This window comes from Anabas testudineus, chromosome 10 (assembly GCF_900324465.2).
Source record: "Anabas testudineus chromosome 10, fAnaTes1.2, whole genome shotgun sequence".
Classification (NCBI taxonomy): domain Eukaryota; kingdom Metazoa; phylum Chordata; class Actinopteri; order Anabantiformes; family Anabantidae; genus Anabas; species Anabas testudineus.
The window spans coordinates 8,703,951-8,727,815 of NC_046619.1; the positions used below are offsets into that span (position 1 = coordinate 8,703,951).

General features: G+C 41.4%; 1 protein-coding gene across 1 annotated transcript in view; it reads left to right on the top strand.

Annotated features, from left to right (window-relative positions):
• flt4 (fms related receptor tyrosine kinase 4) overlaps window positions 1-23,865 on the top strand; it is a 34,778-nt gene that overhangs the window by 1,976 nt on the left and 8,937 nt on the right. The window contains exons 2-14 of the mRNA XM_026357755.1: window positions 10,850-10,946; window positions 12,402-12,676; window positions 14,596-14,741; window positions 14,856-15,021; window positions 15,926-16,065; window positions 16,153-16,324; window positions 18,242-18,359; window positions 18,506-18,690; window positions 18,857-19,022; window positions 21,142-21,277; window positions 21,896-22,004; window positions 22,311-22,670; window positions 23,187-23,333. Coding sequence (XP_026213540.1) covers window positions 10,850-10,946; window positions 12,402-12,676; window positions 14,596-14,741; window positions 14,856-15,021; window positions 15,926-16,065; window positions 16,153-16,324; window positions 18,242-18,359; window positions 18,506-18,690; window positions 18,857-19,022; window positions 21,142-21,277; window positions 21,896-22,004; window positions 22,311-22,670; window positions 23,187-23,333 — 2,217 coding nt within the window. The remainder of the gene's footprint in view (window positions 1-10,849; window positions 10,947-12,401; window positions 12,677-14,595; window positions 14,742-14,855; window positions 15,022-15,925; window positions 16,066-16,152; window positions 16,325-18,241; window positions 18,360-18,505; window positions 18,691-18,856; window positions 19,023-21,141; window positions 21,278-21,895; window positions 22,005-22,310; window positions 22,671-23,186; window positions 23,334-23,865) is intronic.

The window sequence follows — 23,865 nt, forward strand, 5'->3', positions numbered from 1 at the left end:
CAGCTGCATTTGTGGAGCATCAAGATTTCACCCCAAGCCATTTTCTACCATCTTCCTGTCACGCTGTGTCTCTGCTTTGAATTATAATGGTTCCAAAACATTTAATACGCCACTGCAGAAAATCTGTCTTATTTTTTAAAAGACGTCTTGATAGAACTTTTTTGGTGTAGGATACCGCTGAAGTGAAGCGTGAATCGCTGGTGAATTCAGCTCATCTTAATTTCCTTGTTTTTGTTGCAGCATAATTAGATATTAAAACCCTCCCTACTTATGAGAGCAGTGAATCTTTTTTTCTTTTTCTTTAAAGCCGAGCTCTAGAGCCAAATGATCTTGGCTCGCTCTGTGTCTTGGGTGCACAGTGTTGATATTGCTTTTAGCAGAGTGTTTTCTGTACGCATACCTCCGCTTGATCAGATCATCCCAGAAATCCAACTCTCAGCTTTGGGTATTATTGTAGAGGTTGAGTTGTTTTAGCCAACAGTATCTCCCTATTCTCAGTGCTGATCTCAGGATTCAACCTCAGGACTCTAAGGAGTGGCCCCTCCGTCTCTGTCCTTAAATATCTTGTTCTGTCAGCTGGAGAGCAGCTCGGATGAGAGAGGAATGCTGCTGCCGCTCCATGTGGGGAGCTCTCTGCACTGAAGTCCAAATAAATAGGCAGTCCGGTGCCTCACTCATCACTGGCATGGAGTAGCAAGACCCCTTGGGCAATTAAATTTCTGGTCACTCGCTTTCTCATCATGCTAAAGCACCAACACACCAAATGCGACTTAAGCTGGGAGATAAGCTTTCAGCACTAGAAAAGGTCAAATATGTGTTGGAGCTGGTGTTACAGTGTGGATGAAAACCATCTGTGGTATTTTTGTTTTCATACGTCTGACCACTCCGTGTTTTCTGTGTGCTGTTTATCTATTTTATATTCTGGACAAAACTACTGGATGGACTGCATTTGAATTTTGCACAGTCAGGGGGTTGAATCTACATCGTTTGATGTGTTCCTCTCATAACGAGGTGGTCAAATCAGTTGCCATAAAATTTCATAGAGACAAACAAACATCCTTTTCCCAATCTTTTAACATTTCCCAATAAAGAGGTTGCATTTTGCCCACATGTCCAGTATTTCATGATATAATAACAGTGATTGCTCTGACGTGGCAGCTTGATCAGTCTTCAACTTTGTGCTTCGTGCCAGAAAGTAAATGTTACATGCTGAACACTGATGTCAGCATGGTTAGCATTATATTGTACCTTCTTAACATCATTTAGCATTATTATTGGGAGGATGTTCACATACCTACATAAAGACATGGTGTGGTTGTCCACATGTTGGTTTAAAAAAAATATAGAATTTAAAAACATCAATTCTGATATTGCAAAAATGTGAGGGGAGGAGATTTCCAAAGCTGTTTGGCCACCGAACAAACTGCTCTGATAAAGAACACCGGCAGCTTTATGTTTATGATGTTATGGAGCTCTCTAAATAGTCCTCTCACAGGACTGGACTGACCCATTATGACAAAGGACAATTAGCTGTTTGTACTATTATTGCCACGCACTTAACAGCTTCTCAGTCTTTTCACGATCTGGAGGACTTTTGTCCTTGACTGGCAAAGTCTAGCTTTTTCTTCAAAGAAGCCAATTAACACTTTTTAAAGGTATTCCTTCATGGTCATTCTAAGTGTCCCCGCTGTGCAAATGAAACGTCGTCCCCAGCAGGCTCCCGTTTACTTCTAACAATGTACATTTTTCTTAGTGCTCTTATAACATTCTGCTGAACTTGGAGTAGTTACTATGCAGAGGAGGTTTAGCTTATTGATTTCCTTTTTTTTTTTTTTAAATTGCATCGTCTGTTCCGTCATGTTGACACAGAAGTTTTATAATCCAGTCAACACAGCACAAGGACAAGCTCACTGACTACTTGAACTACAGAATGACTCTGAATGTACACAATTGTATCTATAAGTGCTTTTACTTGATATAAATTCTAGCGTGTGCTGCTACTAACGACACAAAAAACATAAATAAATAAATGCTCGACAGTTTCCGGTCAATCTGATGGATATGGATTTCATTTGACAGGGAGACAGTGATGGATAGTCAACAAATCAACAAATGAGAGAGCCAGGAATGTTTTTTATTTATTTATTCAAAGCTACAATCAAGACGAATAGCATGAGAGGCAGCAGCTGTGAGAGCAGGTGGAAAAAAAACCAACAAATATTATAAGCAGTGCTGTTAGACATTGAAAAGAAAATTACATTGTGGCATCTATTGCATTTATTGGTTGATCACTCTGCATATGTTCCGAAGGAATAAACATGATCCTGTGGCACAGAAGGGAGTTATGAGGAGACTACAACACACCGGTGTATTCGTGTTGCTTGGAAACCAGCATCATTTAGGTCACAGTTTAAGAAGAGCCACCATCGCTATTACTTTCAAATTGCTGCTCAGTCTCAGGAAGCAGAGTGTTTGAAGTCTGTGTAGCATTTCACTGGTCTGGCCTTCATGCCTCTTGCCTTGTCATTGGAGGTTGCTTGAGGTTCATGGGAAAGAGTCCATTGGCAAAGCCTGAGGAAATTGCCAGCTTCCTTTCCTTTAGGCATTCAGTACCGTAATTGTTGACCCGGCCGTCCCCTCTTTGCCCTTATTTTCTACGGTAACTTACGCTGGTAACTGATTTAGCTCATGGAGCCATCTGACTCGGCAGCGGAGAGTTGTTTATGGCCCGAATCTCCAGGAATTAGGTAACAAGCACAGTGATGGGGCTCCTCCAAGTTTGGCCTTGTAACAGTCGCAGCATGAGTTTTAGGAGCGTGCAAGCCCTCACAGCAGGTCTGGATTGTGCTCAGCTCTTGTGCTGAAAAAGATTTTTTTCCCCCAAAAGAAGTGTCATCGCCAGAACCTAGGACAAAGCATTTACCAGAATATACTTGTTTCTTGCTCAACAAGGGAAACCATTTCTCAATAATAAAAATGATGACTTAAAAAAAGGCTCACCGCAGAGGAAGAGCTTGAGTTGTCCGGTGTGCCTCTGAGGCAGGTACAGGAAGATTTAGTCAGGGACAGGGGGTTTAAACATAGGAAGCAGATCCAGATGGCATGCCACTGCATCCTTCATTTTTCACCCCTCCCATGGCAGGATGCTGGAAAGGCTTCACTCCTCCAACAGTGGAGAGGACAGGGACACAGTGGATGTCATCGTCCTCTGTAGTAACAATGAAATCAAAGCCGGGCTGCCAGTCCGTGCGTCGCCTGGCTTTGGCCTGGCCTTGTGTCCAGATGACAGAGGAAGTTGACTTTATTTCTTTCAGGGGGAGAGAGAGAGAGTATGTTAGGGTCCGAGCCTGGCTGACTCCACATCCAGAGAGCACGTCTGTGCCGTGGCCTGCTGGCCTCTTGTCCCTCACTGGACATACAGGGCACTTCAGATTGCCCCAGCCTTGGATCTTTGCCAGATACCCTGTCACTAAAATAACTTTGGAGCTGTAGTGACACTTATACATTGTTATTTAACCTTAAAAAAATGACAGGAAAACAGGAAGTGTGATTCCGTTGTGGCAGCAACAGTTATATTTGCTGTCTCATACAAGTGTGGCTTCAGAGTATATAACCACACAACAGCAGCACAGGTACCCAATTACAATACAGTGCCTATAAAAAGTATTCAGATGTTTCATCTTTTAATTGACATTATAAATCAATCATGGTCAATAAAAGTTGGCGACTTTGACAAAAAGAATTTCATTAATATCAAAGCAGGAAAACAGGTTTCTGCAAATTAATGTCCATTAAATACAAATAGGTGAGGTGAAATCAGTGTTTAAAAGGATGAAACATCCAAGGGGGTGAATACTTTTTATAGGCACTGTATGTGCACATTTCTGAGCTGTTCCCACTTTGCCCTCTTTCTGCCAAATTAAGACTCTGAGAAAAGCTTTATTTCTTTACACAAGGTTCCTCTTTTCCTGTTCCTGCCATGTGACTGAACAGAGACAAAACCGAAGAAAAGCGAGGAAGCTGTAACAGCAACATCTCCTGAACTGTCCATGAAAACGGGAAGTGCGAGAAGCATGAATGTGATAAAGAAAACAGGAAATTTGCTTGCAATGAAAAACATCATGCTGCCTTTCACACAAGCTTTAATGTGCCTTGTGTCCTAATGTACCTGCAGAGAGAGGAACTCTCATCTTCATGATGCTCCCTACTCCTGCCTGTCTTGTACAGTATCTGCCTGCTTGTCAGATAAGCTTTACATTTTTAACTGGCTTAGAGTACCTTATGGCAGCTAAGCTTCTTTCCCTTTGTGTATGATTTATCTTAAGACAGCAGTTCTCCTCTATAGGCTGGGGAGTCCAGTTTCAGGACTCCCTTATAGTGACAACACCTTCTGCATGAGTCATGAAATGAGCTCAGCTAACCATAAGATACACAGTGGTATATAAAAAAGGGGGAAATATTATATACCATTGTACTTCCACTCACTGGAGCAATAGTACAGTTAAGTTCAACACTTTGCAAAATGCCTGTAATGCATTTGAATAGAAACTAAAATATAATTGCCTCCGTAACTCTGCAGAGCTACACTTCACTATCAGTGTGAAAATGAAAACAGCCACATGGAGTGGTGGTTAAAAATGAGTACGACTTCTGTTCTTATTCATATATATATTTATTTTTTAGCAAGATATAGTGGCACAGATTTAACAGTTTTCCTCTGTATTACTTTGTTGGATTCTGCCTTATTAGCTGTTACAAACAGGAAATGTGTGGAGATATGATGACAAAAATGATCTGACGATGGATTTGAATGGGGCAATGCCGTTACACAGCACTAACTTTAATGCAAAACATAAGCACGATTGGTAACCTTAACTTTACTATGAATATAAGTTTTTAACTGTGCATTTTCCAGTATTATTAATTTGAAACTTCCTGCATATTTAACTTTATTTATATATGAATTTATATTTATTTATTTCTAAATTGTTGCAAAACCCTTGATGCAGCAGGTTTCTGCACATCCCCTACCCTCCAAACCTAAATGAAGAGCTTCTGAAGAGAATCCTCTGGCATGCTGTTTACACACTTCAATTGACAAGTAGTCAGTCGCACATCTTTCTCCCCTGTCAGCCGGGTATGTGGAGCTGACACATCAAAGCAGCCTGATGCACGTACTGAGTGAACAGACACAATTGTCCTTGAAAAATTCTGACTTCTGGTACTTAGCTCACACATATATAAAGTATGTACATCTGGCACTTCCATCATGGCAGAGGCATGCAGCACAGAGAAGGCTAAAAGCCCAGCTGTGTAAACCTGTGTGTCTTATGTAGCTATGTCTGTATAATCACATGGTTGGCATGCCTGAGAGCAACACTAACCAAAATGTTTTCACTGCCTCATCCTTATCTCAAATACATTTTACATACTGCAGCAAAGCACTTTGCACGTTTCCTCGCTTCTGTTGCTGTTTAAACACGTAGCATCCTGCAAAACTGTTTTGTAGGCCGCTCAAACCTTGATGCTTGCTTGGCGCAGCCAGGTGGAGCTGGTGCTGGGTGCACACACACACACACACACACATTACACTCGCAGTGAGAATGGGTTACAACATAGAAATCCAATTTTTCAAGAGCGGTGTCAATGTTCAGTGACAGTTTCTCTGACACGTAACCATATCAAAGTACCAGTGAAGAGTTCTTTAAAATCTTCAGTAATTGTTGAAGCCAGAGTTTAATCTGTTTGTAAAACTGCGATCATCGTGTCAGATACAGCGAATGTGATGAGCCGACTCACAAGGTTAATGAAGTTGTTGGAGTCATTGTCTTTTCAAGTGCTTGGAATGTGGAAAATTGGCCAGAAGATAAAGCTTCACTGCCAGAGAGCGTTAATGCCGTGTTCATCTGTCTGAAGGATTTTACACATCTAAACCTATGTGTTTATGGCCTGTGTAAACACATAATAACAGAAGGAGTAAATCCACTTTGGGAACTCTCGTAAGTTAAAATGTGATGTAGCTTTTTTGTTGGGAGAAACTAATCACCCAAAGCTGCTGCTTATCTCTGCACCACCAGCTGGAATGCATGGGAAAAGAGGGGAAACAAGCTCAGATATTGTTTTGGCTCACTGCCCTGTGTTCGCATTTGTACAGATAGATTTGGATCTGTCATTTGTTGCTGACCGTAGAAAATCTGCCAAAGTAATGTTGTCATTTTAATGATAGACCGTGCCACTAATGCATGGTGTGTCGTATTTTCTATAAATCACATGTACTCTACATACAACACACTGTTGTGTTTCAAGGTTTTATAAATAGTTTTTTGACCTTACAGACAGGTTGTTTAACTTATGCTAAGTTTCAAAATCAATAATGCTAATGTTTAATCTGTGAACGTCAGGTCTGCATTTATTTTTGTGAACGTTGTCGTCTACAGACGAAACATGCTCTGAATGAAAATCAGTAATAACAAAAAAAAAAAACTAAAAACTTATATTAAAGACTGAGCTAAAACATATACATAGTATAAAGGCTGCAGCCTTGAGTAGAGCAGTACAACACAGTCACCTTAAACCACAGTTCACAGCTGCAGCCCTGCTAACTCATTCTCTATCTAACTGTTTGTGCTGTTCTCTGGCTTTAAAGCAAAGCTTGCACACTATGCTAATTGATAACCTTTTTTTTTTTTTTAAACTTTACTGTTTAATGCATATAAAGATAAATGAGCTTAGCGAGTGATAACAGTCATAACAATCTGTCACGAAACGCGGCATGAAAGGTCACAGCAGCAGAATGTGTTTATTATTATGCCAAGACATGCTATCTGCCACAAACTCGCATGAGTTAATGTGTTTTCTTTGGTATTCACTTTACATAGCTGTACATTGGAGCAATGTGTGCTTTTAATTATATTTGACAGAATGCAAACAACTACTAATGGGATTATATATTTTCTCAAACCCTTTCGGAGCTGACAGGTCTCCGTATCTGGCGTCTCACAGTTTAGAAACTAAGTGTATACATTATGCTGCACATCCATATGGAAGATATTGACATCTGACACCACACATTTTCATCACTGTGAAACTGAGGAAAAGAACTCGCAGCTCCTGGAGCGTCATGCCTGAGAGTCACCTACACTATGAAAGCTACAGACATGCTCTCTTCTCACCTCACATCAATTTCAAGTGTCCATTCAGCCAAGAAGTCGGTGGCTGCTCTGGCTCACAGCCAAGTGTAACCCGGCTCACATTAAGTTATGACTTTGCAGCATCTCCTTCAGAGGTCGTGAGGGAGCCACTTAGGATGACAAAACAAATATAAGAAATCCAAAGTCTTGACAAATACTATGACTCACATTAGCCTCCTGGAAACCCTGGAACTAGACCATGTCAGGAGTGCTGAGCTCAGGCTACCAGCATAGCTGTCATGGGCTGTATCAGGTTGAATGATCTGTGAGCTGTTTTGCTTGACTTTAAAGAGCTCTTAGTTTGACTCTGAGTGGATGTAATACCATTTTGTCCCACTAGTGTAACACTCCTGCTTCACTGTTATAGACCTACAACTTCATCATACTGAGTGTTGGACCATTTCAAATAGCCAACGTCTTCCTTTTATAATTAATGTTTTTATCACCCCAAATTTCCCTTCCAAATACACCTGCAAATATCTTGATGTTTTGTCTTGCACAGCATACCAACTGTGGTATTTCAGAAAGATTTACAATTTGCATTCTGTCTGTCAGTGAGTGATTCTTCACCAGATTGTGGAGCATCCATCATGGAGACTTAGACTCAGTAGGGATTTAGCTCAGAGCTCCTTGCTCAGTCTACCAGAAAGAAAAGTTATGTCAATACACATCAGCCGGTATACTGGATTCCTGTACATTCTCCCATGACTTATTCCTCAGTGTTATTTATAATAAAGAGTGGTGTGGAAACATTGTCATTGTTAAAACGAATTAAAATGTCTTTCAAATGATTGACATATGTTTTTGTTTGTAGAAGATGGAGAAACTGATCTTGTGGTTTGTAGCACACAAACAAATGTAAATTAAAGTGTTTGAAAAGTGAACAATGCTATAGAATCACATTACAACAAATGTTCAGTTCACTTTTATGTTAGCTCATATTTGGCCTCCACCAACTCCAGAGGGAAATATCTGACTGTCTAACTATTCAATACTCCACTGTGCAAACAAGCCGAACAAGTCACAAACTTTTTCTGTAGGCTGTTTGGAACTAGGCAGCTAGCATCATATGGGTTTATCAGAGATTTTAGTACTGATGGGAGCTGCAGGAGTTGAGCGAAAAAATAAAGTTTGTCAGAAAACCAGAACCCTGAGCTGAGGAGAGCATGAGTAACATCTGTATGCACAGTCTTTTAATCAGTTATAAAAATATCAATTGGTGCATTAAATTTAAAACAGAGAACACGTTTGCCAACGTTTGTCATATGTCATAGTGTAGAATTCAGGAACAGTGTTTTTTCATGTGCTGTCTGTCTGTAGCAGACAGAAACATCCGTGTCTGTTGTCTTCAGTGAACATAGAAGAGCAGAAGTTTTGATAGAAAGGTGTGAGAGGTACGGCACACATTAGTCTGCTTTCCTTCTAGGTCGAGCTAGAACTCAGGGAGATGATCTTTTGCGTTCCCCTCCCTTTTGGAAGGAAGTCTTTTCCTGAAATAGTCAAGATGTGAACTGTCCCGGCAGGAATTTCCTTTTTACACTTTCCCCTTTTGTAACCCCTGTGGGGGGCCTGTATTGGCTCCTGCGTGTTTTTCTTACACAATCCACTGTTTGGCTTCGTAGTATTTCAGGTGTGAGGTAAAACGGACAAAGCCGCGTTGTGTCGTGTTGATGGGATCGTAGCTGATGGCAGGTTCACAACTGAGCTGAGACAATATGTTGGGGAAACTTAGCTTCTCCTCCAGGGAAGAGTTAAGATCTCTCGGAGAAGAGGGAAGGAATAACCTGCTGGGAGCCAATCTGGGAATGATTCATGGACTGCCACCACTTCCCACTTCAGTCCCTCAACATGTTTGTTTTCTGTCAGAGTGGCAGTATTGTACACATTCATTCAAGTGTTACGTTGTGGGTTGTGTTAAACTGTGTGCAAAGACAGAAACAGATGTTGCTTGATGGTCTTGTCATCTCAACTCTGAACCCCAGCGAGTTGAACAGGCATAATTTGGAATTAATAATATTATTAAAGAACATACATGAACAATACAACACCAGCAACAATATGCGAGAAATATAATGTTAAACTTGCTTTCTTATTAGGAAAATAAGAAATAGTTTTCTGCTCGCATTGTCTTCACTTGTCCAGTTTAGAGAGTGGTGGATTTCTTATTGGATAAGAATAAAAACTGCCTGTGCATGTTTTCTAAAATATGAAACTCTTCCTTCATGGGAAACTGAATTTATAATATAATATGCTGTTTAAAATTGGCCTAATATTGACATTGTTGTATTGATGTTGATTTCTGTCATGCATTTCTTAAATTTTATAAAATCATTGTCATTTAAATTTGATGGCAAATGATGATAACAAAGCTGAATACAACAGAGTAAAGTTGCCTTGACTATCGTCAAGCCAGAGTATAATAGAAATGTTCGCCCATATCCTCCTTTTTCAATGAAAGCAAAGCAATACATTTCCTCCTTTGCTTAGGAGAGTCCTTAAAGTAATCCCTTGACTTTACTCTTTTCAAGAGCCATCCGTCAAAGTTAGAGGTAGCTTTGAGTTTCTGTTTGCAGAACTGGAGGGAGTATGAGACCCGTGCATCTCCCTCCGCTGGGATCAGCCTTATTAACAAAATATTTACATTAGAAAAACCTTGCTAAATTGTGCTCCCTGGAGAGAAAGGATGTGTTGGAGGAATGAAGTTTGTGTACAAGAATCACAGCTGTCCAGAGCTCTGGGTTTTGATTGGCAGCAGGTCATGAGTGACCGTTGTGAAATCCTTCTGCTTCACTGCTGCGGCTGCTGACGTCTCTTATCTTGCCCGTTGTGTGTTTTACGCATGCTTGGAGATGTGTGAGTCAGTAGTGTAAAAATGTTCTGCTTCTATGTTGTACATGCAACCTGACTCTAGATACTAAATAAAACTCAGAGGAAGAGTGAATATTACCTGGAGGTATAAACATTATTGAATGTAGGTGGTCAGGTGCTGCTCAGTTTGTCCTTGAACAGAAACATACAGTGAAATTAAATACTGCACACGTATCAGTGATTTTCTACCAAACACTGACTCTGATGTGAAAAATCATTGTTTTCTTTCATAAATGCTACGAAGGCCTGTCTAACTTCATACATCCTCTCAGTTTACAGTATGCTATCGCTCTGTGTGTGTTTTCATATTTAATAATATCCAGGTGGGTGATAAGTCATGCTGACACTTTTACATATTATAGACTGTACGTGTGGAGTCTGGCTAAGTGCTAATAGCACCCTGAGGGGACTCTGGGACGGTAATGACATTCTGCACTGGCCATATTAACCAAGCACAAGTCAGTGAAGTGAATGCATTGGTAATGAATCAAGGGCAAATGGTGTTTGTGGCTGTTTCACAGCAGGCAGGAAACTCGGAGCAGCACTGACTCATGAGTGGGCCTTGATTTCTGTTTGGGTGTTTTCTGAGCATTAGGGACCGACCTGCAGATTGCCTTACAGCTTGTAAATGTAATGAACAATGTGCTATCTGAGCTCCTGTCGTGTTGGATTTCAGATTCCTGATGCGTTTTGGAGATTTTACAGCCTACCAGCAGTTCTGTCAAAAGCTCTAAGTTGTGACTAACCTGTGGAACATGAGTCTAATGCAGTTGCTGTATTTGTTCCCTCAGGTCTGGTGATTGGTTTTTCTATGCCTCCACCCATCCTTGACAACACCAAAGACGACTTAGTGATTTCAGTTCACGAAACACTCATCATTATATGCAGGTATGTGTGTGTGCTTCTCGGGTTTCGGGGTACTCAAGTGTTCTTGTGTGTCACTTATATGATACGGTATTTCAGTAAGTGAAAAAAATAAATCTATATTTGTACAAAGCAAGAATAAAAGTCTTAAGTAAATGTTTTTTTTTTCATAACAGTGGCTAGGTTTCAGGTGGATCACTGCGATTATGTACATTTACTCAAGTTAGGTACTTAAATACATGAGATACTGTAAGTACTAGTCTCAGTCCTTAGTAGGTCTAAAATTCTAATCTAAATCTAAATCAAAACAAATTTTAGACCTATAAGTAAAATCTTATACATTCAGTTTTATTTCCTCAACATACCAGGTCATATTTATGGCTATTATTGCATAGAGAAAGTAAAAAATGGTGGCCTGATTCTGAAATTTTAACATCTAACACTATGTTAATTATTCATTGATTCACTCATCTGGCAGAATAGAATTGATTTTAAATCTTTTCTAAGATTCAAATTCAAACATTAAATGTTAATCTAGCTTAATTAATCGCAGAGCGTGTAATTATTACATTAGTTTTTTATTATTTGCTTGACAGGTGTGCCTTTAACACACACAGACGCAAACACACATAGTGATAATCCATTTTCCTACATAATACACACAAAAATCCTTGTCCGATTCTACACAGACACGTTTTGTTCTAAAACAAACACAACACTGACTTACAGCAGGGCAGTGTGACATGCAAACCTCATAATAACCATGCTTTATCCTTTTGAAATCTTTGCATTGCTGCCTGATGCCAAACTGACACTAATAACCGTCTTGTTTCTGCAGTCCAAAGGTTGACGCCTCTGGCCACTTACCAATTCAAATTTTAAATAATTGTTTGCATGCAAACCTCACATGCCCAGCACCACTGAAAAGCCAGTGTTATTGTATTCAATTTAGTCTAAAATCTATATAGATAGATGTTATTCATGAGGGCTGGAAAAATAACCCACAAAATATTTCAATTGATGATTATTGCACTTATTTCCAGTAATTACATTTTGGCACTGTCTGCAAGTGTGGAGATTTGTAGCTGGTGGAGTCAGGTGGTGAAAACATAGCTATCAGTTTTCAGACAGCCATTATGATTCCACTCAATCTTGCTCATAATGCCTCCGGGTTGACATATCCACACATAACTGAATTTATGTGACAAAGCATAAAGTAAACAAGGATGTGTGGATGCACAGAGAGATTTATAACATCAGTCACACACACAAACAAACATACACGCTGGTGTCCACTCCTATGCACATTGAAGCTCTTTGACATTAACTTTAACAGTTGAACAGGACACAAAATGGGAGAATGTGAATAACAATGCTGATTCAATTTGCTAATAATGATAGCATTTGGAATTTTACTGTTATTATCTTGAAGCTCATATTGTCAAATTTGTTCTCTGTCTTGATTGGACATGTCCCCAGGGGACAGCGCACTTTGGCCTGGACTTGGCCTGATCGGATTCTGGCGGGACAGGAGCTGACTGACCGTCAGGCCCAGCTGCCGATCACTGGGGGACCTGGGCAGAGAGTTGCCTTGGTTAGCGAGTGTCCGGGGACGCCTGGAAAGCCATACTGCAAGAAGCTGGTCCTGAACAGGGCACTGAGCAAAGACACTGGCTACTATCGCTGTTACTACAAGGATGCCAAGGTCATCGTTGACAGGACCACCGCCGTCAGTGTTTATGTCTTTGTCAGGGGTGAGTCCCACTCTCACAAACCTACACATGCACACATATGCTTGTGCTGTTGTGAGGGCACATAGTGTCTTACCCTATCCTTCACCTTGTTCTAAATGTAAGATTAAAACTTAAACCTCAAACAGCACTTACAAACATTGCCAAAATGTCCTCACAACAATGGTATCAAACCAAAATGTCTATCTAGAAGTAATTAAGCAATGGAAAGTCTGCAGTGTGTGGGATCATTTGGCTGTGTGAACCTTTACTGCATTTAAACTGAGCACGTTTCCCCTCCCGTCTGACCTGATCTGCGGCTCTTTGGCTCGGCTCCGTGACCCTTTCAGTGTGTATTTCTCTTTTTCTTGGGAGCTTCACAAGAAAATCATAGCTGTCCTACTGAAACAGGTCTGTCTGAATACAGCTTCAACATAAAAGAGGCCCTTGCATTAGCCTGGATGTTGGCAGGATTAAGGTTTCGGAAATTAGAGATGCAAAGCATTTGATAAAGGTAGGAATGAAAAGCTCATTCGCTTCTCTAATTAGAGACATTATATGTTGTTGATTAATAAATAGAGAAATATGGTAGCAGCCCCATTTTCTCACTTTCTCATTAAGCTTCTCATTTCATATTTTTGAAAGCTTCAAATCTGATAAGGACTGGACCAAAATAATTGAACTACAGTTCTGACTACTCCTGGTTTTATATTGAATCACATATTAGAATTCAGAGCCGTCACTCCTAGGCTGACTTTGGTACTCCCTGTGCTGTGAGAGAGAAACAGATAGAGGATTGAATATAGAGAGATGATTGTCGTACAGGCCGCTGACCGGTCCACTCATGTGAAATGCCTGTTTATTCTTTCTGACAAGGTGCCAAAACAGTTTGCACAGATTTAGCCAACGGGCTGATCAGAAACAGATGAAATGGCAGCCGTAAATTACACCCAGTGTGTGGCGAGGTGAGAAGGGACACATGTGGATTCAGTTAGACAGGCAGATGTTGACCCTGTCAGTGCTGCGTACTCTCTTCTAAACGCTCAAATGCACATATCTGTACAGTATAAGCTGGATTCATGAAGGTTTCTGTATGTCTATACACTTGGACACAAGAGCACATGTGAAATACACAAACGCTTCCTCACGCAGACTCACACAGTCTCATATCACATATCTTTTGCCCCAGGTGGGACATCTTTTCTTCCAGAACCAATTGCACTCTAATACCTGCAGCTTCTTTTTTTGAAGATCATAAACTGCTATTGGCCGCGTGTTATTTCTGTCACCTGCATGTTTTTAGACCATTGTAGGGCAGAAATACTTGTTTTCACCTTGCAGCAGCATGAAGTGCTCTAGAAAATAAAGCATGAGAGTGATACAAGGCTTATCATGAAATAAAAGGAACAGACTATACAACGTTGCTGGCACTGACAGGAAAGCCTAAGAGATGAAATGTTTTTCTAATAATGTGCACTCATGCTGTGAGAATATGAGATTTTGCGGTGACAATAGATGCAATGTAAATTGGTGACACAATTGCTTTAATGTCTCCCAAAGCCTGGTACAACAGTAGCTGTGAGTCACAAACAATAAAAAGGAAAACATTAAGGTGTTAAGATTGAAGCACAGGAGAGAGATTTTACTCAAACAGCCTGGGGTGAAATTGTAACACTATTTAGCACAGGATTAAACCCCCCGGCTGTCAGTTTCTCAGCTGACATATAGCAGCAGATCTTAATGCTATTTACTGTGAGGGGAGTGAACTGTTGCTTTACATGGTAAGCGTGATAAAACACACATGCAGCGGGCCTTTGGGGGTCATTATCAGGCCGTGAGATATCTGTCTGCCCGTTCATGAAGTTACCTCAGTAATAGCCATCATTATTCCAGCTGGTATCAGAGATTGCATTTAACAGCTCCTCGTTTCTTTCTGCATCTAGACCCCGAGCAGCCCTTTCTCAGGAGACGCAGCATCAGCAGCGGCAACGGAAATGACATGGAGACCATTTTAATCACACGCTTCTCGACCCACGTCATAGTGCCGTGTCTGGTCACAGTGCCGGATCTGAACGTCACCCTCCAAGCGGTTTGTGCTCACTGCAGATTTCTCACACGCTGTTGTGCTTAAGCTGTACAGTGATGTTTTAATTGATGATTTGCGCTTAAGAGTTTTTTTTTTTTTTTATTTGTGTCATCTCAGTTTCCCACCCCTCTGGAAGGGAATGGGATAACCTGGGACAACAAGCGAGGCTGGTCCATTCCCAGAGAAATTATAGACAGTGCTGCAATGCTCATCGGAGCGAGGTGTACCACCACACTGGGAGGCAAAGTTCACCAATCTGTCAACTATTTGTTCCACCCTGCAGGTAAAAGCATTGGATCTGCATTAACATTTGAAGTTTCAAGTGTTCAGCCTTTAACTTCACCAGCTACAAAAACACAACCGTCCCAGCACAAACATTGAAATTAGATTTGTGGCTGTGTTTGTCACCATAATGCCACGTGGCAATTAGAGAGCCAGTTACGCCTGAAAGCTGCCAATTTGAAGAATTTAATTTCATTATGTAATTTCCTTTAAAGAAAACTCCCTTTTTATGTGGGATGAGAGCCATTATACGAGCAGGATTAAAAGAAACGGCAGTAAAGAAAGAGAAAGTGGGGCACAATTACATTTTATGAAAATAAGTGAAGATGCAAAGGTTTATGTTGAGGTTCCCTCTCGTTCGGAGTGAACTCTGGGAGAACTGCGGGCTAACTGCTGTGTTGTATGAGGGGACGAATAGAAATTCATACCCACTGCTGCCGGCCAAAAGTAACAGCCGCAGTCAGAGTAGAAACTGAGAACCCGTTTTGACTGAAAATGCTAATGGAGCGTTTAAACAATCAGGCAGTCACAGTCTGCTGCACAGACATCACCGGCACATCATGTCGCTTCTAGTAACTGCGGACAGAGGTGGCTGGAATATCAGAGACGCTGGCTAGTGTCCACAGCTTTCGCGCCTCGTCTCTCTTATGTTATAATTGATGTTTCTCTGCACTCTACTTTAATTTCCTTCACCGGTATAAAGCTTGACACATGAATGGAAAAAGTGTGAGCTTGAGACAGACAGCTTCTTTATAGTGGGATGGTTCCTCTGGTCCAAAGGAAAGCCATTTCCTCTGATCCTGTGAGGAAGGAAAAACAGCTGACGATGTCACCATGACCTCTCTCACTGTCTCCCTCCCTCTGTCCCTTTGCTTCTCCCTCCTCCTTTTCTTTTTCCGGGACAGGAAGTCAGGTTTTTGATGTCAAGCTGTTTCCTGAGGACCGGGTGGAGCTGATGGTGGGGGAGGCCCTCACCCTGAACTGCACAGCAATGGTGGAGTTCAATGCTGGGGTGGACATTCAGTGGTCTTACCCTAGCAAAGAGGTATGCGGCAGGAACAGCTGATCGCATGTCGTGAGGGGATCAGCGAATGAAAAATGTAAATGTGATACTCTGTTTCTCCTCAACTAGACAGAAAGTGTGGTGGAGACTAAGCCCTATCGTGAAGCCCTGTCTCACGCCACAAAGGCTGTTAGCATCCTGACCATCCCCACTGTTAACGTGACAGACACTGGCCCATATATCTGCAATGTCACGACAATGGAAACGACAGAGATCCAACAAACTCAGGTCATAGTTCATGGTAAGCAGTCCATATTTACTACCTGGCCTTACAATTTTTTTTTTTTGTTTGTTGTTTTGATTTATACCAAACATAGAATCTAGTCTATCTAAAAAGCTTTATTTTGGTCTGATTAGACGATAGACACGTTGTCCAGTTGACTTCAGACTCTCCCACGTCTTCTTTTTTCAACCTAGCCACTGTCCCATAAATCTTTGGGCAACAGTTGAATGCACAGTCTTGTAACTCCTTTAGGGAAGTCAAGTGATGTCTCCTCACTAATCCCTTTCTTGCACGGTCACTCAGATATTTATGATGGTCTGTTCCATATTACATTACTTTCTTAATAATGAATATTGCTGGACTTCAAAGGTATTTGTGACTTGGAAATGTTCGTGTTTCATCCCCTTTTGGCCACAAAACTAACCAGTAACTGAAACACATTGAGTGCACACATATGTGACTAAGTGTGGCTTCTAAAACTAATAAGCTGCATCACAGATGGTTTAGGTGAGTTACTTCAAAGCATATTAATAATTACAATTAGTTATTTTGTGATTTAGATTTGTATTAAATTGCATTACTTTAGTTTTTACTTTGACATCAGTGTCAAAAATGTCAAACAAAATTATTCTGTGTTGTAAAAGAATTAATGGGTAAAACTACCAAGGTGGGGTGAGTCATTTTTATAGGCACATTGGTGCTCTAGAGAAACGTTGATAAGCTTATCAACAACGTCAATGCTAACATGTGATAATAAACACGAATAATGTTTCCCATGTTGATCATCCTAGTTGAGCGCGTTGGCATGCTAACATCCCTTAATGATACTAAAATCAAAGCACAGGATGATGGGAATTTTGGTTTGGCAGGTATTTAGTCATAAACCTGTGGTGGCCTTGAGAGTGCAATGAACTGCAGCTTAAGAAAACAAGACATAACACAAGAACTAAGAAAACACCTTCAACAACACCACAAGACAGGAATTTGGAAAACACCCTGCAAAAACAAAATATGCAACCAAGCACAGAAATGTTTTTAAGGTGTTCACGGCCACTTTGTGAACCTAAGTACTGGACAGCTGATGTATTAAACAGAAGTTGAAAGAATCACACTAAAGTCATTACATTACATTGCATTTCACTCCAGATCATACAGTCTATGCTCCAGACTGAAATATATAGGCTGTACTATGTCAACCTCAAGGTGGCATTAGAGCAAAAGGAAAATGACAAAATTGTGAGATATTTTGCTTGATAAATGAGAACTTTGACCTGCTAGTGGCACTAGTGGAAAGGTCACAAACTCACCATAGTCATTAGGATTTATCATTTGGGTTCCGTGGGACATCTGTAATAAATGTCATAGTAATCCATCAAATAGTTGATCAAATATTTCTATTGATTGAACATACCAGAGAGCGACATCGCCATCTCTAGAGCCGCACAGTTAGGACTCCTAAAATATCTTAAAGCATATCTATGTAACTGGGTGACCATGGTTCAGACACTGGTAAAAGCTAATACATACTGTAACAATATTACCCATTATAGAACATTATAAATTTAGCTGAATGCGTGAATGTTGCAACCATTAATACCCTTGAGATGTTGAACTGAGCAATGGCTGCTTAAACTTTCAATTTTTTAAGAAGACAGGTAACTTATTACGAAACCTCATCTCTTGCTTTAAAGGAGTACTCTACTGAAACACAAGTCAAAATATCCTATATCTTATGAATCAACAGAAATAGTGGGATTTCACACGTTCCTGAGTAATTTCTCCTGACATAAAGGCAAATTTTCATGTTGTGACTAAGGGTCAGTTGAATCTTCTATTAAAGTCTTCAGGGAAAATGTTTAATAGTCAAACCAGCTTTAAGTTTTGACTTGAAGCAGTACGTACTTCGTGTAAGTGAGTGAATGTCTCTCATTACAGAAGAACCATTTATCAGCCTCAGCTACAGAACTGGGTCAGTGGTGGAGGTGACCGCTGGTCAGAAGTCGTTCAAGCTACAAGTGAATGTGTCTGCCTTCCCCACACCTGAAACACAATGGTAGGACAAGACTCTCTTAGATATTCATTAAATGTCATTTAATGTCATTTACAAAAACATAATTAGCCCTCAATTTCCAGATTAATTTAAGGGCAGGGAACCTCAGTAAGAGTGTATGGGCCTATTGTGTGTGTGTGTGTGTCCAGGTATAAAGATGAAAAATTAATAAACCAGCGCCCAGAGTTCAAGATGAAAAGGATGAGGATGCACCTTAACCACGCTTTGGAGATTAAAGATGTTTGCCAGGAGGATTCTGGGCTCTACACAGTGGTGCTGAAAAACAGTGCCGCTGCACTGGAGAGGAGGCTCAACATCACTCTCGTTGTTAACGGTAACCAGTCTGTTTGTCTGTGTACCTCCAGTGGAGATGATGCCAGATTCGTGTGTTATAAATGTTGTCATTTTGCTATAAATGACAAATGAGTTTCATCCGGCAAAGATTCCTTATTCTACCCAGTGAACATACGCTGAGATAGATTGGCTCTATTTTTCTCCAGTCCCCCCTCAGATTCACGAGAAAGAAGTGGCAGAGCCATCCAGTCCTTACCCCAGTGGCAGCAGCCAGACTTTAACGTGCACCGCCTTCGGTCTACCCACTCCCAATATCACCTGGCAGTGGAGGGCCTGGGGACCATGTGTCCTCAACAGCACCCAAAGCAGACTGTAAGGAAAACATTTCTACCATATTCACACACTGAAACGTAGGACAGTGTTTTTTTTTTTCCCCGAAACTCTGTCTAACCAGTGTGGGAGCAGATAAGGTTTGATTGAATGGGACAGAAAAGAGGAGGAGTGGGATGCTAGTGCATGAAGTGTTTTGTGAGGACCAAACAAGAAGAGGTCAGTGTGAAATTATCCACTACCTGTGAGTAAAAAAAAAAAAGGGAGTGAGAAAGATGAAGAGGGGGTGGTGAAGATAGAGAAGTGGAGGTGGATGAAAAGAGCAGAGATAAAGTGCAAGGTGGAGAAGAAGTAAACAGAGGAGAGAGAACATGAAACTGTGTCTGTTCCATGTCCAACCTTCTTCCTCTCCCACGCAGCGAAAATGTGCTTGTTACTCTGATCCGACATGGTTCAGCTCTCACACAGGAGTCTCACTTTCTGACACACGTGTGTGTGCAAACCGATAAGGCACACGGACACACACAAGCAAAACAAATTCACTTCCTCACTGACATGTCAGAAAAAAGAAAAAAAAAACAAAACAACATAAAACACCTACAGTAGGTGTGTTTGAGCCCAGCAAGGTGTTATCTATCAGCTGCACACACATGCTTAGATACACACATAAGCTCGGAAACGTTTATTACCAGGCTTTACCCTGTTCTGTCCTTCTGTATCTCCGCTGAACCCCCCAACATAAACATAAAGATAACAAGAGATGATGAAATCTCAGCAGATTTCAGTTCTTTTCTATTCTGGCGTTATGGCCACTACAGAATATCCTTTCGATACACTCTCACCGTATTCTTTGAAGCCATTATTTTTGAAGTCATAGCTGCTCTTGACCTTTCCATGTGGGTATTCAACATGAGTGCAGACACAAGGCGCCCACCCTCTTCAGTACACGCCGAGACTCTCAACAGTGGCAGGTCGAGCTCAACTTCAGCTCCAGCTGAACAGTTCGTGCTCTGTCTCTAATATGACATTTCATAGGCGCTGACTGCGGCATGGCTGTGTTGACCTTTTGCTGTATAGGAATTGGATTAGCTTTTTTTTTTTTTTTAAATCTGATGGTCAAACATAGTGTAGAGCTTAAATGAATCTGTCTTGAGTCACAGCAGCCTGTGTTTTGTGGCAGCACAATGTGATTAAAACAACCCGCTGTGAGGTTTTGTTTTAGGATTCAAGCAGGGAAAACCACCACAGGTTAGCTTCAATCAGACACAATGTCAAGAGAGAGACCATGCAACTGGAATACTTCCTGGACAAGATCCTCCACAGTCTTCTTGGCAGACGGAAGCTTAGGAAAAGCAACAAAGGGGGTCGTTTTGAAAAACCGGTTCACTGCAGTGAGGATGGTAGTTTTCGTGTTGATGGAAGTAATCCAGTCATGAAATTGGGGGATAAATGGGATGAGGGACAGGCAGGGGCACACAGGAGAAGTGTTCAAGATGTCTTGAGCGCAGACAGATCAGGTAGAAACATACTCCCAAACAGCTCTGGAGGCGGTTGGCCACCGAAGACATTGCCGCACCAACGCGTGGATGACTGGCGAGCTTGGATTGACAGAACCTTATAGCAGAATGAAGTCAAAGGTGTTGAAGAAGAGGGTCCATCAGGCTTGGCGAGGCTTGAGCCTTCAAACAGTCACACCTTAATATTTCTGGACAATAAAATATTCCAAGGAAATCAAATGAGGCTAGTTTCTCATACCATATTCTTTAAATGGATTTTATGAATGTAGATGTATGAATATATAGACTATGTTAGTAGTGAAATTATTCGGATTACCTTATGCTTATGTATCAGTACCCGTAAGAGGAAATGCAAAACAAAATTCCATTTCATGTTTCATTACTTCTGTTATGATGTTCACACTATGAATCTTCATAATAGAAACTGATCCCCAAGTTTTTTTTTCCATTAGTTGCCAGGACACCTGGTATAATTGCCTTGGCTTTGGAATGTGTGATGATATTCAGATCTGATTTGCCATCCAGTGTGAAAGAAAGAAAAAAAGAAAATCTCATAAAAACCTCAGGATGTCTGCTTTGATGCACTTTCTGCTGTGCATGTCAATGAGGGCAGATGCCACGAATGCGTCTGTGTTTCTCTACAGGGTGCGACGGGACAGGAAGGGCCGGAGCGACAGGATCGCAGACTGTCAGAACTGGCAGGACATTCACTCAGAAAACCACATGAATGAAATTGATCCTATTGAAACGTCCATTGAGGAGGTGGATGGACGACAAAAGGTTGGCCATGGCTGCTTGTTTGTTACCGTCGATCTGTGGAAAGGTCTACCTTTTCATAGACACAAAATGAATGATGAATTTTGATAAGATAACTCCATAAAGAAACCCAGAAAAAAGTGGATTCGTCCATGAACTGAAATATTTTTATGTAAGCGTCCCAAATTGTGAGCTGCACACCAGAATTTGTCAATCAAAAACCATTTCCACAGTAGAAATATTTAGAACAGTCTTCCTCTGCAGACTTCCTGCAAGGACTGGTTATAAACACATTCTGGCACAAATGTAAGGGACACTTGCACGTACACACGCCATGTTTCTAAACCACGACCACAAGGAGCAATTACTACATGAAGAGACACACACACACACACACACACACACACACACACACACACACACACACACACACACACACACACATAGCCAACACAACCTAACATAATGTCCTTTCAGTCACACCTGAGTGTTTTTTGTGTCTTGTTGTTGTATCAGCACAGAATTTGATTTATGTCCGCTCACAGAGAAGTACATGAGCTTGCACCTTCCTAACCCTTTTTTAAAATATGAACATTTACTCCTGATGAATTAAAGTCTCAGCCAACGCCTCTCATCTTGCAGCGTGTGAGCCGGCTTCAGATTCGCAACGCCAGTGTTTCCGTCATGTACAAGTGTTCTGCTGAAAACAAAGCCGGCAAAGATGAGCGGCTGATCTACTTCTATGTAACCAGTAAGTTTGTTGCAGTTCTCATAAAATCCCCTCAGTGATATTCAGCAGCAATATTTTACAGTACGTGTTTTAGGGTGACACAGGGCTCTGTGAACAAAATATCATCAGCAGCAAACAAACAATACAGCTAATATCAGGAAAAGGCTGATGCTGCTATGCCAAAAACATAATCCTTGTATAAAAGGTTGTCATTGAGATTGGGTTTTGTTGCTAATTATTTTTTATAATGTAATTTTCCAAAGCTGTGGGTAGTACAAACAACATTTCTCACAACTACCACACCTGCCCTTCTCTTTATCTTCAAAGCCATTCCTGAAGGATTCAGTGTGGAAGTCCAGCCCTCTGTGAATCCCCTGGAGCAGGAGAAAGTGTCCCTGTCCTGCAGTGCTGACAATTACACCTACGAGCAGCTGCAGTGGTACCGCCTTAACCTCCAAGCCTTGCAGAATGAGGAGGGCAAGCCTCAGGAGCTGGACTGCAGGAGTGTGCACCTCTATGCAGACACACTTGATGCCCAGATCTCCTTCCAGATACCTTCCAACAGCTGGGTCCTGGACTTCACCATCCCTTCCATCCAGCTGCAAGATGAAGGTCATTATGTGTGTGAGGCTCAGAACAGACGCAATGGGGAGAAACAGTGCCTCTTCAGATACATCTCTGTCAAAGGTGAGACATAAAAAAAAGAAAAAAGATGAAAGCTCCAGCCGCAGACATAAGCACATGGCCACATAGAGCACCGTCGCTGTAATCACAGTTAATTATAGGGAAAAGCTCAACTCTTGGCGGTGGAAGCACACACAGGTCACAGTAGAGCTGATGGGGAGATGCTGAAGGCTTAAAATACACTCACTCACTCACAAAGAAGCCCATGCAGCTTCTATACCTTTGTCCACACATAACAGAGAGAGCACCTGATGTTTGCACAGCATCAATCTGTAGCGAAAACAGAGCTGAGAGGCTGAAACAAAAATAAATGCTTGCTTCATTCATGCTCTATGTGCTGTAACCTTGCATTAGTGCCAGCAGGACAGAAGTATATATATATTTTTACTTCTATTATTGTGAGGCATCATGTACATTTACAGCCTTTGCACTATACACGTCTGTGCAGACATCTCTTGATATGTCTTTCCCTCTCCTGCTCTCCCTCCATCTTTTGGCCTTTTCCAAAAACCTCCTCAGCCTTGGAGGCGCCCCGGTACAAACGCAGCCTCACCAACCAGACGGTGAACGTGACCGAGTCCCTGCGGATGGAGTGCGACGCGGAGGGCAGACCTTTGCCTCGACTCTCCTGGTTCAAAGACAACCAGCCTCTCCATCAAATGTCAGGTGCATGAATCTAACCACACAGGTGACACACGCACTTACAGTCTGGATCTCAATTAGCAAGATTCTTGTCATCTTACAAGGTCCTTTCGAGGTAAATTCCCAAGAAGCGCCATAAATATTTATATTTTGTATAATAAGCTTAATGTTGTAATGTAATTACTTACACTCTGACAACTGCAGGATACAGGTTATGTCTTTTTGTACTTTCAGTTGTGATAAATCTTAATCCAACAATAAACAGTCAACACAGCCGCACAAACAGAAACAACCACCCAGCAGCCCACCTACACACTCCTACTGTTAAATAAATGTGTCAAACAGAACCAGTGACAGGAATGCACAAACCCACATGCTCATATAAAAACCCAGCAGGCCAAGAGACACGGCTCATTAGCTTTCTTAGCGTGTGTCTCTTCTTAATGTCTGAAGGACATGAGGGGACGGGAGGGGGTAGGATCGGTCAGTGAGCCTGAGTGACACTTGATGGGCTCGCTCGGAGGGGCGGCTGGGACACAAAAGAGGAACGGGATTA